The sequence below is a fragment of the Andrena cerasifolii genome, chromosome 9, assembly GCF_050908995.1.
Source record: "Andrena cerasifolii isolate SP2316 chromosome 9, iyAndCera1_principal, whole genome shotgun sequence".
In the NCBI taxonomy this organism is placed as follows: Eukaryota; Metazoa; Arthropoda; class Insecta; order Hymenoptera; family Andrenidae; genus Andrena; species Andrena cerasifolii.
This window is the reverse complement of record NC_135126.1, coordinates 14263372-14279081: the sequence shown is the minus strand read 5'-3', so window position 1 is coordinate 14279081 and position 15710 is coordinate 14263372. Positions and strand designations below refer to the sequence as shown.

The following is a 15710-nucleotide window of genomic DNA, read 5'->3' as shown; positions in this document are numbered from 1 at the left end:
GCGACCTAAATGTCAAATTTCAATTTGACGGAATAATTAGCAATATTTTACCTGCTTAAATTACTTTTAATAAATATAATGGATTTTGGATGCTATTCTGTTTTAACAAGTACCTACTGTATCTAGTTTCTTTTAATTGACCGATACGAAGAATCGGAATTCTATGAGTACTTCTATGTATCCCTACATTCTATTTCTAATCATACAGTGTTTCGTTTGATACGCAGCCAGAAATAAAAATACTCATAACAACTCTGATGATATTTTTCAACTAATTAAATACATACGTATTACTATTTAATACACACAACAAACTATTTTTCTTCCCTAGTTTTAGTTTTGGTTAATGTTAGTTATTTAGTTACGATTAGGCTTCTAACAGTATTCTACTGCAGCCTCGCCCTTTACTTCGCTAGCCTTTATGTATTATTTTTCTCTGTATGTTCCAAGTAATAAAGGCGAATAATAATAATAATTTTATATAAAATAGAAGTTCATAAAACACACGCTACGGTCAACGAAATAAATCACTGTTCGTGCTCATTAAACTCAGCGCTGCTAACGCATCATTCAATTACCCCTCACCGACGACTACAAAACACTTCCCCACAGAACACACTCAACATAAATTAAGTATTTAAAGCACCTTAAATTTCCATAGGAAATAGGACGAACGACATTATGTAAGTGACGGCGTATTTATCAAGCACTCGATGCACGTTTTGCCCGTCCGCCTGAAGAACGACACGCCTTCCGCCAAACGTGTCATTCGGAGGGACAAGCTTCTCCATAAACACAGTACGAATGTCTGTCGAGATAAAAAGCGAAAAGTGCCGCTTTCCATTTCACAAACGCCTAAGGATCTCTCCCCTGCCCACGGTCGCCACTTACTTACGAAACCTACGACGAACCGGTTGCCTTTAATCATTCACCGTTCCTTCGTGGCACCAGGAACACCGAATCAGACGTGGCTTATCTGGATGATTTATTGAAATCATTAGAGCGACGTGAAAAATTCGAAGAGGTGGAAAGAACATCGTAGCAGCGATTGGAGGGGGTGGGGGGTTGCCTTATTGCGATCAACGGTGGCGCGCAAGGAACACGGGGGTGCATACGGTGCAACGGACGATCTTCGTGGCCGGTGAGTTGCGTAAGTGTGGAAGAATGAAGAAGAATCTTTACGAGTTCGTCGCGTGCACGGTTTTTGCGACACCGGCCAGATGCAAAAACGATGTCGCGCTAGGACGGCGGGAGTTATGGCAATCGACAGAGGCTGGTAACAAATACGGCGCACCTGTGTAAATTCCTGGACATTTCGCAACGGAAAAACAATGCGTAATGGACGTGCGTGCAAGGGGACGACACTGATAAATTATTGCCCGCTGATGGGTTATTATTTGAATTTCGAAAAGACAGACGACATCTATGGCGACGCCGCGTTGCGTGTCTCTGTTTGCGAACGTGGTCAGTTGTGTCGAAGGCTGTAGAGACATTTGAGGAGGCATGCTCCTTTTTCGGGATATAATCATTAGTTTATAGGATGCGATCATTTTCTTGGGAAACTGATTTGTTTAGGTGAAATTGGTGAGTTGGTAAGTAGAGATAGATCGAATTCGATGGCTGTAAAAACTGGACTAATTTTCATAATTGCATGGTAGTTTATGTAATTTTAATTATAATAATATAATAAATACGAAAGTGTGTTTGATAAACTGTTCGATAAAATAATATTCTGATGGTCGGAACATTAAAACGAGAGTAGGGTAAAGGACCCAATTACTGACACCTAAACAATTACTGTCACCTTAAGCTATTTTAGTTAAAATAACGAATAAATAAACGTTGCAAAGTCATACAGAAAAAAATATGTAATTCAACCTATAATCTATACTATAGATTATATACTATAGTTTATTTATTCGTTATTTTAAGTAAAATAGCTTAAGGTGTCAGTAATTGGGTCCTTTACCCTACTGCTTTAAAGTGCTCCCACTGAAGGCTACTGTGACTAGAGGTATCCTTCGTTTTCTCTCGCAAGCTGCTCAGTTGAGGGAGATTAATTTCTGTTCTGATTAAAGCTACCTTGCAGTAAAGGTCAATTTCAACTAGATCTGCCGAGAACGTTAGTTTAACGAGTGCCATATCCCATCTCTCCTTCGTAAATACCATTATCGTCGTTTAAACAATTCCGACCAGCAATCCTCAGCAGAATCTAAATAAATCCTCCCCGTCGCTACAGGTAATTAAAGCAGCTGCTATGCAAAGAATTTGGAACAACGATCGGACCCTCTGAACCGGTCCACACCGATCTCAATGGAAGAAGCGTGACACAGCTGTAACAATGCACCGCGTGCACACCTACTTGTAACAAAAGTATGGTCTTACATTGTACACCTATTATCCACTTACGTCTCTGGGACAATACGCTGGAATTGCAGGCCCTGGATGACGAGACCACGCTTCACAAGCAGTTCGGACGTACGCGGCATCTCTTGCCACCGAAATCGTGACTTAGGCAAGCACGACAGCCTGATTTATACCGTCGACACGTTTTAAACAACTGTGTCCCAGATGAGTACTTACGTTCGTCGAATCTCACTATACGCCCGGCTATTTTATTCTCACGCGTTCCACCGAGCAATGTCTGCCCTCGGAACAATTCACATTTAATTTGAAACCTAGTAAAATACGAATTTGGCGGCACTGATTTGAGAAAGAAGCAAGGTGTTTTTATCAGGAGCTATTCTGAGCGGCATTTCATGGACGAACTGAACGAGAGAGATTGGGAGGCCTTATTTTTATACAATCAGCTAACGGGACGAATCGTTTTGCGCATCTCTGGTTTGCTTTTCTTTTTAGAGGCTGTTCGCGAAACATATGGCAAACGTGACGTCTGAAGATTGTTTTACACTCCGATCGAGTTTGAGCGGTGCCGCAGCAATTGAACCTTCCGCGGCTATTTTAGAGTCATAATGCTGCCTGTATGTTATTAAAGGGATTTTTCGGTTACGTTTTAATTTTTTTTTCTATGGAACAAACATTCCGTAAATAACTTCTGACTGTGCATTATATTGTTGCTAAATATTCAGTCATCCTGAAAGATTCCGTGGTTTTTGTGGTATTTTACTTTGGCGCCACATATTTGTGATGTCAATTTGAAAAACAGGGAATTTCGCATAACAGCGTTATCGAGAAAATTATTTTTTAATACTTTAGACCATTAGTAAAGAGGCAACGTTCAATGAATTTGATTTTCTTATATAATTTTCTTCTTGGGGAATTCTCGTGTAACAGCCCCCGAAATTTATGATTTTTAAAAAAAAAACTGTTGTTAATGTTGCATTAAACTCTTTTGGGATAGGTATAAGTTGGCATCTTTAAACTTGTAGAATTTTTTTTCTATGTCAATCCTTATTATTTATTATTGTGGAATCGTATTAACCTCTTCGACGATGTTGGCCTCAGGTGCAGCACCTGTCACAATCCTCTGATTGCAAAAAGAAGAAAATTTTCTTAAAGTGAAATAATTTACGCTGGGACTGGACATAAAATATTAATTTTACTTTGTATTTATAATACTTTTTCGTCGATATAAAGAATAATATGAAAAATTTATCTAAGGAAAAAACTTACTTTTTCCTTCAAACGCTATAATTCTTTCAGTTTTTTATTTTTTGTCTTCAAAGTGGACCAATTCCAGCGTAAACTATCTAACTTTAAGAAACTCCTATCTTTTTTTCAATCAGATGACTGTGATAGGTGCTACGCCTCCCGCCAAAAGGAGTTACCTCGTCGAAGAGGTGGACAAGATTCCACAATAATTAATAAATAATAAGAAGGATCGACGTAAAAAAAAATATTTTCTGCAAGTTTAAAGATGCCTCCGTATATTCGAAAAGAGTTTAATCCAATAAGACCAACAGTATTTCCCCCAAAAAATCTGAAATATCAGTTACTTTTGGGGCTGTTAGGCGAGAATCCCCCGTTAAATAATTTCTTACTTTCTTTTTAAATTTTACTGCAGATGTATTCTTCGCGCCAAACCATTGAAAACCACGGAAATATTCAGGATAACCCAATACATATCATACTTGCTAAACTGAATATTCCATCATTTAAATAATCAATCGTCTGTCTTAAGCAGTATCAACAAGCAACGTCAAATTCCAACTATCCCTGCAAGGACCACAAACGAAGTAACGTACAATTGACCTCGATCCTCTGAAATTTCTGCCTTCCCCAAACACAGCTCCGTTCCACGCTAGAGGAAACAACAACACTCAATCATCCTCAACTACCATCGTCAATTACCAATTATCGCGAAACTTAATTGACCAAAACAGTGGAGACAACGGCAGTCTTCTCCATCCACGACCACCGATCCTCTGTCACCAGTCAACCTGGATCCCCGCCCGCCGAGCGGCGGTGATCCTCGGCTGTGAACGGGGCTGCTAAGCTCTGGCCAGCGTAAAGGCGCCGAAGGAAACCGCATGCAGCAGGCATTCACGGTGGAAAGGAGCCGCGTGGCCATGATTCATAAGCGCGCTCCTTCCGACGCGACGCTACACGTCGAGACGCGCGCGTTAGGTAATGTGACTCACTTACGGCGGCGGATGTACCATGTTAAGCAGCTCCGACGGCGATGTGGGAACTCTACGTATCGTGAGCTTCCGGCCGTCGGACGAGCCCATGCCGATCGATGCTAGGGACCGTATCGAGACGGAATCGGGAAACGGCCGCACGTGGGTCTGCCCGTGGCCATCGGAGAAGACGATCGACGCCCAGCTGGCGGCTGGTGGATGGTACTGTTGCTGATGATCGTCCATCGTCGGGTTAGACTTGACGGACCTGACGCTGGAGCAACGGTGTCGTCCGGCGTGGTAGTCCACCCCTCTGCCTAATCTGAGAACACCCTGGGGAATGTCTCTGTACAGTCTGGTCTCCGGTTGGACAGTCTGGTCGACTGGCTTGTATTGCTGAAGCCGGTGAGGCTTCTCGTGGATGCTGCTGCCGCTGTCGTTTCGGGGGATGCCCTTTTTCAGGCCGTTGGAGTGGAGGTTGGCGGAGCCCGTGGGGGAGATGGTGATCCTCTGAGGCGACTCGACTGTGCCCAGCAAACGACCCCTTTCCTCGGACGGGGAGTCCGAGTCGTCGTGGTGGTGCTGATAGCGCCCTACCCCCGCGTCAGGATCCGTGTCGCTGGGGGCATCCTCCTCCTCCGGCATCGTGCTCATCTTGCGCACGCAGCTGCTCTGCTTGCCGATCACGCTCTGCAGACGGCCGCTGTTGCCGTGTGGGCTGGTCTTGCTTGGGATCGTGTTGTTGCTGTCGTTGCCGCCGCTGTTGCCGTCGCTGTTGCTGCCCGTGGCATTCATGATGGCATGGCGATCTAACGAGACAGAGCGAGAGAGAGAGAGAGATGAGCAGCGTGGGAGCTGAAGGGAGGGGGAATGGGATGAAAGGAGAGAGGAATTTACGCAGAATGCTTGCGCGAACTTCCGGTAATTTCATCGATGCGAAGAAGCGCGAAAACATTTGCAGACTTCGTTGCGGAGGTTCGTGATATTAGCTGCGTTCAATTATCTGTAGAGACTTGAAATTCTTATGCACTTGCTGAGCCAGATGATGTCTAGACTCTAGAGTATTCAATTATTAATTCTTCAAACCACGATCCAGCTATCAGCAGAACCTTGAATTACGATGCGAATGTGTTTATTCTTATCTCCCAGGACGGACGGTTGTCATACACCTCTGCAGGATTAAGTACTTAGTGCAACAGCGCGTCAAGATAAAGCTACACCGAGCACGGACGGTTGCCAGGTGGATCGTCGAACAGCGTCTCGTAATAGCCAATATCCCTTGCCGATCCTCTAAATTAATAAACTTCCTAGCTGAATGAAAGCATCGAACCCATACAATGAATCACTCTGAAGCAGATCATCTTTCCCCATAACTCGAAACACGAATCGCTACCATCGACAAAAGCGAAGCAATTTAAAAAAAAATATATAGTAAAAACACTGCGTGCACCTCGCGTTCGTGCGGCGCCGCGTGAGATTTCACTGATTATCTAGCAACCGGTAAACGAGTCGAACCGGCCGACCGGGAGAGAAGAGGCACGCGTGCGCGCGCGCGCGCACGCGCCCAGTGGGACTCAGAGGGTCACGTGTTTATCGTGGCAAGTACCTGTCAGATCGAAGAGGGCCTCGACCGGATCGATTGCATTCCAGTGAAGTCACCGGGACCCATCGGTGCACTGCGAGCTGATAACAGGGGCGCGCGTAACCGTCCGCGAGGAACACCAGTTGCCAGTCGGCGGACGCTGACGATGGACTTTCCGGGTGGCGAAATCGGTGGGACGCTGGTGAAAATCCTGAAACAGTCTGGTTCTGGCCGGCAGCTGCGCGGGATTGCGATACGTCGGCGTCGCGTCGCGACGACGTTGTGCACGCCGATCGCACGTCACCAGCCGTGACACAGACGCACGCCTATCGCGTTTCCAATTGACAGTGCCTTCTTGCGAGCATCGCGGGTACTAGTGATACGAGGCTCGCTGGGACTGGGACCTGACGTGCAGCGGTCGGTTGACTTCGTGCGGCCTCGACAGCCCCGCGCCCCCCACCACTCATTGGCGTCTCTACGATCTTCTATCCGCCGAATCGATGGGATCGACGCTCCCCGTTAGCGGATCCCCCAATTACAATGAACGAAAAGAAAGTACGCGCGTGAAAGCGACTGCTGTTGCGGAAGATAAAACGATGCTTTACGAGGGACTTGGTAATTTTTCGATGATAGATGACTCAATTTTGTAGGCTCGTAGGAATGAGGATGGACGAATTCGAATGGAACGATAAATTGTGCGAAGTCTTTTCTTTGGTGGCGTTTAACCCTTAACTGGTATACTGTTTTTGGCAAACGTGACTGGTATACCGGGGTCGTGGCGGACCCCAAATAAAAAAGGGCACAGAAATTTGTAAAGTCGACGCTAGAGCAACCACTACGAATATTTTCTTCTTAGGTAATGTAGAAAATAATAGAAGCGTAGAAAGTTAAACTATTATTATAAAATTAATTAGAAATTCAGTTTACCAACTTAAACAACCGAAAATTGTATATCGAACTTTGGGTGCTTGGGGTCACGAGCGACCCCAGGATACCAGTTAAGGGTTAAAAGCGAAGCAAAGGGATGTTTGCGCATGCGCGTACTTACCTGTACACATTTTAATTTTAATCTTATCTTAATCTTAATAATATATAAAGCAATAAGTGTTTGTGTGTTTGTCTCTCGCCTAAAAACTTTCGAACGGTAAACTCTGCGGTCACGAAATGTGTCCCAGCTCATTATGCCTAGCTACTCCAGACGAATGTGACTATTTTCACAAAATAAATTAATAATTTTTTTTTATAAAATTAGAATCTAAATTTCAGGCGAAGGCGAGTATTAAAGCTAGTAGGATATATTCAAGGGTCTTGCTATAATTTTCTTGAGAGGTAAAGAGGTTTCATTCTATATGGGAACTATTTGAATCGGGCACCTAGTTTGGACTGCAGGAATAGAGTTACAATATTGTAGTATATTAACAGACTGGTAATAGTTTGGAAGTAATATTGTACGGCTATTATGCATTTTTCTTAAATGTTAGGGCATGACAATTGTGAGCGTGCTTTTATATCGTCCAACGCAAAACCGTGGGAAGGAATAAAAATGAAACGGTTTATGACGTAACATTCTTCAAGAGATAAAAATATCGTCGCACGCTAACAATAAGTATGAGATTGGTGCACGTTATGTGTGTCAAACAGACGCGTACAATTTTACATGTTTGTTCAAAGTAGATCTGTTTATTTTTTTATATATATTTTCAACAATCAAATGCTGTAAAAAAATACATCCTTAAAAAATGGCGGAACTTCAAACAATTAGGTGTGATTCTGGCCAAAAATTCGCGTTTTATTTGTTTAAAAACAGTGGTTAAAATTAATAATTCGGTTAAATCTTGCGGTTCATATTCTGAGGAATATTATAAACTAAAAGTGTGCAAAAATTGAAGTTCATTGGTCGAATAGTTTTTGAGTTATTCCTGGCGTCAATTTTGAATACGTGGTTTCGAGAAAAACGCGTGTAAAATGCGTTGCAGGCATGCTCGGCGCTCGCAGGCGCGCTGACTCACCAGGCTATATTATCAATATGGAGTTGAATTTCGGCCTATAACTTTGAGAATATATTTTTTAAATGTTTTAGAAGCGTTTTATAGAATTTTTTTTCAATTTTTCGATCAATTTATAGGGTCTTCGCCCCCGAAGGGTAGAAACGTCCAATAATATTCTTTATGAAAAATTACTGTCTTGAGGCCTCTGCCCACATAATCAGTTCCGTGCTAGTTTCATGCTGTCAATATCGGTGGTAAAAGATCCTTCGCTTCTGTTACGTTCCGGATGTTATTTCTTATCGAATATGACTTCTGAATTTCTCTTGGTGTGTCTTGATAATGCATCTCATTGTGGGAATTACTCTGGCCGAACAGTGTTAGGGTTCATGGGATATTCGATTACATTAAAATTTAAACAAGCTAAACCTACTTCCTCTGAATCGGCGTCACCGAGATAGTCCGTAGCCAAAACCATTGTCGTTGTATTAGTGCTGCGATAAAAATCGTTTATAAATTCCTTCACGAGATACGGGGCTGGATAACGCGTAGCATTACGGGAACTTCCCTTATCGAGCGTGACAGCGACAGCGATGCGAATTATACATTAATAGTGTTAAATTATTAATTAAATTATTACGCGTCAGTACGTGTAATAATATCCATAGTACGATTGTAAATAGGACCGGTATGAATTTTATAATATGTACCTACCTTAGGGTGGCCCACGGCCTGATTGAATTTTTTTCTATTCTTTGTTGCTCTCCGCATGCCAGCAGACGAATGAAATGTTTTTAATAAATGCCAATTCTCATTTTTCCATCACTGAAAAAATATTATACCGTAGGGCCCCGCTGCCCGGTTTTGCCCGAAAATTAAGCATTCTTTGCGAATTTTTTTCTATACGAAAATTAAAAGCTAGAGAGATGGGGTTTGTTGCAAATGAAAGATCACTGTTTGAAAGTATTAAAAGAATTTTTATTTAAAAAACAGCAGCTGGAGCGGAGCAGGAGCGGAGCAAATATAAAATTGGTCTGCTCCAATCCCCTGTTTTAGATTTTAGAAGATTCTCACGGGGGCAACGCAGAGCAAATGTTATGACTACTGAAAGAATGTGCTTTGGATGCTTTTTCTCGTGGTCTACCAGATGATATTTCAAGAACAGTAGATGCATGAGATCCTAAAAGCTTAGAAGAAGCTTTAAAATTTGCAGTTCGTCTTGGCGCACGAATCAAATCGAGAATAGTATCAATGGGTAAAGCACAGAGAGTAACTTTTCCACAGAAGGATTATCCTCGATCATCAAAATTATCCAAATTATCGAAATTGAAATTCGTCTAATTTCCAACGTTATTTAATTTAATAACAGTAAGAGAACCGTTTACGTTCACCCAGTCCAGATTCAAACATGTTCAAATTACCGGTAGGAATTTTAACACCACCCCAAGAATATTATCGTTACAAACATCTAGAGTTTCCGCCTCCCCCGCCTCCACCACTCTATTTCCCACCATATTTTTACCCTCATTATTATCCTTATAAACCTCTGTCACATTACACAAACAGTAACGAAAAACCATCTTTCCCAAGGAATGATACGCAAAGATCTCCATCGCTTTCTCCATCAAGATCTTCTTCACCAAATGGTGATATGTAAATTTCAGTTCGAAATTCCGAATTCTGATCATTTAAACTCTCATCGGTCTCGACGGGCAGTCGCGACGGTGTCATCTAAAGCCGGCTACGCACGTAACTGCACGCTTGAGTCTTATATACGTATTAATTTATTGCATAATTATACATGAGCGATACGACAATATTGCACAAGTATTTTGATTGTACAAGCGACATGAAAATGTTTGAACTTCTAAGCTGTATACTTGCACAGGTCCTGTGTGCGTAAGTATATACTTGAGCGTGTGTAGAAGAAGCATAGACTTGTGCAAGTGGGAAACAGTCTTCCATGTGGAGTTTAGTATAGTCTAAACATGATTGTGTTTTTCCTATTAATCAAAGGGGTGGCAAGTGATAGAAGTTTCCAGTACGTTCCTTCATCCATTTGTAAAGTATTAGTTCATTTAATAGATTAGTGTGTGAATAGCTGAATCTGTTTAAGTATGTATACTTGTACCGTGTGGAGGCTATATGGCCGTCAAGTAGACTTGTTCAATAAAGTTGTACAGGTATACCCCTCGAGTATGCAGTTACGTGTGTAGCCGGCTTAAGGGGGTATACCCGTTTGAACCCTCGGAAAATGTATACATTTTGTGGATTTTTTTACAAGTCAACGGTTTGATGCAGATTTCCCGTTTCTTAACTATGTTTACATAGTATTATGAACTACTTATAAAAAAAGTTTCAGTTAAAAAACTATTGTTTTTTTGGAAGTTACGGATACATGTCCGAAAGTCTCTCGATTTTAGACGGCTAAACGGTGGCCCTAAAAACTCGCGCTACGTTCAACCAATTTACTTCAAATTTTGCATGCAGAATCATAATAAGATTCCACATCGTCTAACGAAGGCGATTTTGAAAATTTTGAAAAATAAAGAAATGGTGAGAGATCAAAGGTAAAGTTAAATTTTTCTAAGAGAAAAATCCACCTTTTTCCTTTATAAATAATAAACGGGGAATCGAAATAAAAAAAGCCTTCGTTGGACGATGCGGAATCTTACCCCCTTAAGGAAAGAGTGTCACTCAGCGCTAAAGTTGTTACCGAATTGGGTGATGTGCTCCACTTTTAACTGTTTGTAGCTCACAGCTACGCTAATCGATTTCGATGAAATTTCCAGCGTGTACGCAACTTACTTAAATCTACAAACTGGATTTTTAAATTTTCGTTACACTGTTGTATACCAACGTCATTCAAATTTCTTTTCCTATCGAAGCATATTTAATATGAACCGTATCAAACGTACTGTATAAAAGTTTTACAGTTTTTTTACCCTTAAGGTGAAGGGAAATTCTTCTTTACAAATCCCAACAAATCCTGCATATTATAAATAATAATATAGTCTAAACAAATGAAATGTAACAGATTCTTGCTTTACAGTGTGCCACCAAAACTCTCTCTGTCCTTGCTTGCTCAAACTTCGATTCAAATTCCAGTCTCGCGACCCAGCAACTACCCTTAATAACACTCACCTCCTCTCGCGCACAAGGATGCACGTTCACAGCTATCACTTAGCTACTCTGACGTATGTACACATTCCTCGAATCCTTATTTCCAAACATTTCCCTTGCGTTTAACAGTCGAGAGATTCCCTCGCTTCTACAATATCATTCTACATCTTATTACATCATCAAGGTCTACCAATGGCAATATTTATACGCGTTAAAATACATCCCGTGACACGTGTTTCTGTCGTTTCATTTTGAATATTAACAAGACCAGGGTCGGGTCTAGGTCTTCCGCCGCTCTGGGCCAAAATGACTTTTGCCACACTTTATATTTAATTATAAATAATTATTTTAAAATAAATTTTTTGGCAGGGAGTAAAATTTGTTGAATAACAAAATTCCTTTTGTTTTATAACTAAATTAATATTCATAAAACAAGAATAACGAAACAAAATAAAATTTATTACCTACATTTTTACTGCTTTTTCAAAAAGTTTTACTTTTTTTTATTGATTTTAAGTGGAGGTTTCGGTCTAAAAATCGATTTTTCACCTAGCAGCCTCAAACAATATCCAATATTTCGATATTATTAGTGCATCTTTGGTACACGATAAATATTAAATGTTTCTGGAAGCGGCCATTCTAAAACCATGGTTTCGGATCCATTCTCGTGCAAATCTGGTGATTTCGCCAGAGGTTCTTACATCCAAATAATTTCTGATTATTATTATTTCTGAAATAATTTCTGAAATAATTTCTGATTATTATTATTACTGAAATAATTTCTGATTATTATTATTTCTGAAATAATTTCTGATCATTATTATTTCTGAAATAATTTCTGATTATTATTATTTCTGAAATAATTTCTGAAATAATTTCTGATTATTATTATTTCTGAAATAATTTCTGATTATTATTATTTCTGAAATAATTTCTGATTATTATTATTTCTGAAATTATCTCTGATTACTATTATTACTGAACTCGACTGATACTGGAATTACAAAAAAAAAAAACAAGCATTAGAAATTGAAAGATCTCAAGACTGATGGCCCTGTATGTCGAAAAAAATATTGGAACTCAGCAAAGCAGAATGAACTAGAAGAACCTGTATACAAACAACCACTGCTAAAGGAAAATCTTGTTACTCGAATTTCAACGAAAAGACCATTATTTTTCACGGGAATATTTTTAAAATTCCTTAGGAATATATTTCTTACGCACAATACATTGCAACTATTGAAACTAGTTGCTTCCCGCATTACCACGTAACAAATCTAACATTTTTGGTCTCCCGGATCGATTATCAGAAATATTATCGAAACACTACTTTCTACTAATCTACGTCCCTTTAAGCCTCTTCAGATATTATCAAGCGTAATTACGTAATTACATACAATACTCTTCGAATGGTCGACACACGAAGTCTAATGAAAATAGCATGCAGCGCGCAAAAGTTGAAATGAAGTAAACTTTCATAACAGCTTCGCAAAGCCTATCTCCACTTCACCGTGCAACGTAAAAGGATTTCTCGTAGCATGTTGCATCGAGGACCTCTCTTTTTGTCATGATAAATATTGACTCGCGCGCATTAGGCGGCGGTTAATGCAATCGTGTGAACGCAGCGTGCCTTACGTTGCACACTGCTAGGATCACTGGGCCAAGGACTCGTATATCCCTCGAGTTCAATTCCCACAGAGGAGTGGATTACGGCCGTTTAAGACGTCGATGTCATTATCCTCTGATAAAGAACAGGTACAATTTAACGTAACCTTTCTCACTTGCTCGCAACGCGGCAACGTGAAGTCTGCGTGCCGTGCAAGCGGGCCAGACAGTTCCGTTTCGTGGAGACTGCTTTTCGACGAGGATAAAACAACAAGGACCATCTACTTCGCACGGGGAAATTGGGTGTCGTCGGGTTACTCTCGAGAATTTTCGACCGAAGGTTCTCAGTCCTTCGAACACTGTCCATTTTCGGATTTCTTTTCTTACCACACAGCTGTGTCTCGGAAAATGCGGGGTTAAATTTTTTGAGGAACCAAGTGCGCTTTTTATTATATTAATAATAAATGTTTTGGAGAAATATATTTCTTAGTAGGAGGTAACAAGTCGACCTTAAACTCTATTGTTTAACGTTGTTTTTAAAATATTTTGTGAATTTTCGATTAGACGTTCCAAGTGTTTCGAATCTCGTCTATTTTCTGCATTTTTAAAAATGTAAGAAAATACGAAGGCAAAGAAGAATTTTTTTAGGGAACTCATGTTCTTATTTTTTAAATTAGTAACGAATATTGGCACTGTATGTGTGAAACACTTTTAGATGCGTTCTTTCGCATTTTTTTAAAAAATTTTGTTGTACCTATTATTGTTTTTTAAAGAAAATAATTTCTCTCTATCGTCAGAAAATACTACCTCGACTAAAGGATCTAATATTATTTACGAACATTTCATTTTTCCTGTGGAAAAAAATGCAATCTCCTTTTCCCGAAAATTATAAGAAGGAAAGAAGATTTCGTATTCTTCGCGAAACGCCTTGTTGCCCGTTTTTCTGTTAATTTACATTTTCCATTAAGGAAATATGTAAAAAAAAGCAATTTTCACGGACTGATGTCTGCGAAACGTGTTCCATCTCATCTTTTTAAAGAAAATACAGCGTCAGTTTGGGAATCTCTGCTCCACAAGGAACACCTCTGTCCTCATCTCGACTTCATTGTAACACGATGAACCTTTTTGTGCCACGGATCAAACGAACTGATGAAGGGGTCTTGATTCGTGCTTCCATTACCTAGCAAAATGTTAATGTTAAATCTAACGATGGTAAATAAAACCTGGGAATACTTGATTCCAACGAAACCGTGAAATACACATATAATCCTCTGAACAGTTCCCTCCACTGTTCCGTCGAATGTATTTCACGTTAATTGAATGTAAATGTCCATCGCCATAATAAATTTCCGATGGTAGTTAGATGGAGGATGATACAGACATTTTCAAGGATAAATCTACTCGTGAAGTTGTACCGTGGGTGGTTATGTAGTTGCATACATTAAGCTTGACATTTTTGGTGTTCCGTCATAGAAGCCGAACATAGACGAAGCCAGATCGATAAGCATAACTTGGTCAATGGCAAATTTAAAGAAGGGTGAAGTTTACTTCGTCCCTAAACGATAGATTCTGATGTTAATGGCGTGTCCAGTATTCTACGAGGACGCGAGCTGCGCAGCCCTCGTGGCACGGGTTCTAGCTTCATTTGACATTAAAGCCCACGTACATACTTGCGGAGTCTTTTTAACAGAATCAATTGTCTGCCTCATTTCGTTGAAGCTTTTCCAGCGATTATTTACTAACCAGAAGTGTCGAGGTCCAAATGTATTTTAATAGAATATGTAGAATGGAATTTCAACTGTTCATGGAGAAATAAAAGGTTAATGAAAACATCTTCGTAAACGGACCAAACAGTAGTGACGTTTGTAGGCCGAGTTGAGAAGAGGCTTGCTTATGGTTAGGTTACTAAATTCCGGTTGAGAATGCGCAATAAAAAATACCCTTTATTTTCTATTATATTGTTGTACTCTGTATTAATACAATAGGATAAAAGAACACAACCTTATATAAAAAATAAATAATATACATATGATCCTGAATGCACTGGCCTATCGAAACGATAGTAAATCACATAAAGAAACTGGGAATACGAAAGAATGAAACTTTAGCAGCAGAAAACAAAATGTATTAAAACGCTAAAGTTCTAATAATCTAGTGCTCCTGAGCTACACGTAACGATGAAACATTTTTCTGGTCAAAAAATGGTCACATGATCAAGTAAAAATAATAAGAAAAATGAATCCAAATTTGCCAAGAATTGCATCTAAAAATGCAGAAGCAAATTTCACATCTACATACATATTATATCTACATAACTTTCTCAGTGGCGGATTTAACAGCGCGGCTGACGAGCAGTTGCCACCTAGGCCCCTGCATAGAAGGCCCCCGCAGGGCCCCATGACCGAAAGAAAAATATGATTAGGTATATGTATCCAAACACTACATTCTTTTCGCACTACTACACTTAGCCCGTTTTCAGTAAACTACCCCTTCATTCCCCCCCAAAAACCTGCCCCTAAGAACCTTTGTAACCTGGGCATTTTTCCTTAAATCCGCCAAAGAACTTTCTGATCAAATTGCTACACCGTGACCTGTGAACGCCCAAAACCGCCCATCTCCGCCACTAATTTTGCGACTCACTTTAAACGGTGAACTAACTCCGGCCTCATAGCAGCTCAGCAATTCTCCTAAATTACAATCTGTAGACCCCCATCATTCAGTCATCAGCGTTGCAATCTCCTAACTGCATTATAAAAACCGCCAAGCCAGCATTCATCGCAACAGCCCCGGCGGAACGTGGCGCAGGCTTTAAACGAACATTCTTTTCAGCCAGGG

At 40.4% G+C, this 15710-nt stretch overlaps 1 protein-coding gene across 2 annotated transcripts in view; it reads right to left on the bottom strand.

Moving 5' to 3' along the window:
- Ine (solute carrier family 6 member inebriated) overlaps positions 1 to 6566 on the bottom strand; it is a 31045-nt gene extending 24479 nt beyond the window's left edge. Inside the window, exons 1-2 of one of the 2 annotated variants that reach the window (XM_076820977.1) lie at positions 6187 to 6566; positions 4606 to 5389 (exon numbers count right to left, since the gene is read on the bottom strand). In XM_076820977.1, coding sequence (XP_076677092.1) covers positions 4606 to 5375 — 770 coding nt within the window. In that variant the 5' untranslated portion in view covers positions 5376 to 5389; positions 6187 to 6566. Of the gene's footprint in view, positions 1 to 2409; positions 2988 to 4605; positions 5390 to 6186 lie in introns of those variants that run through there. The other variant, XM_076820979.1, reaches the window with a different exon arrangement.
- Positions 6567 to 15710: the final 9144 nt, after the last annotated feature.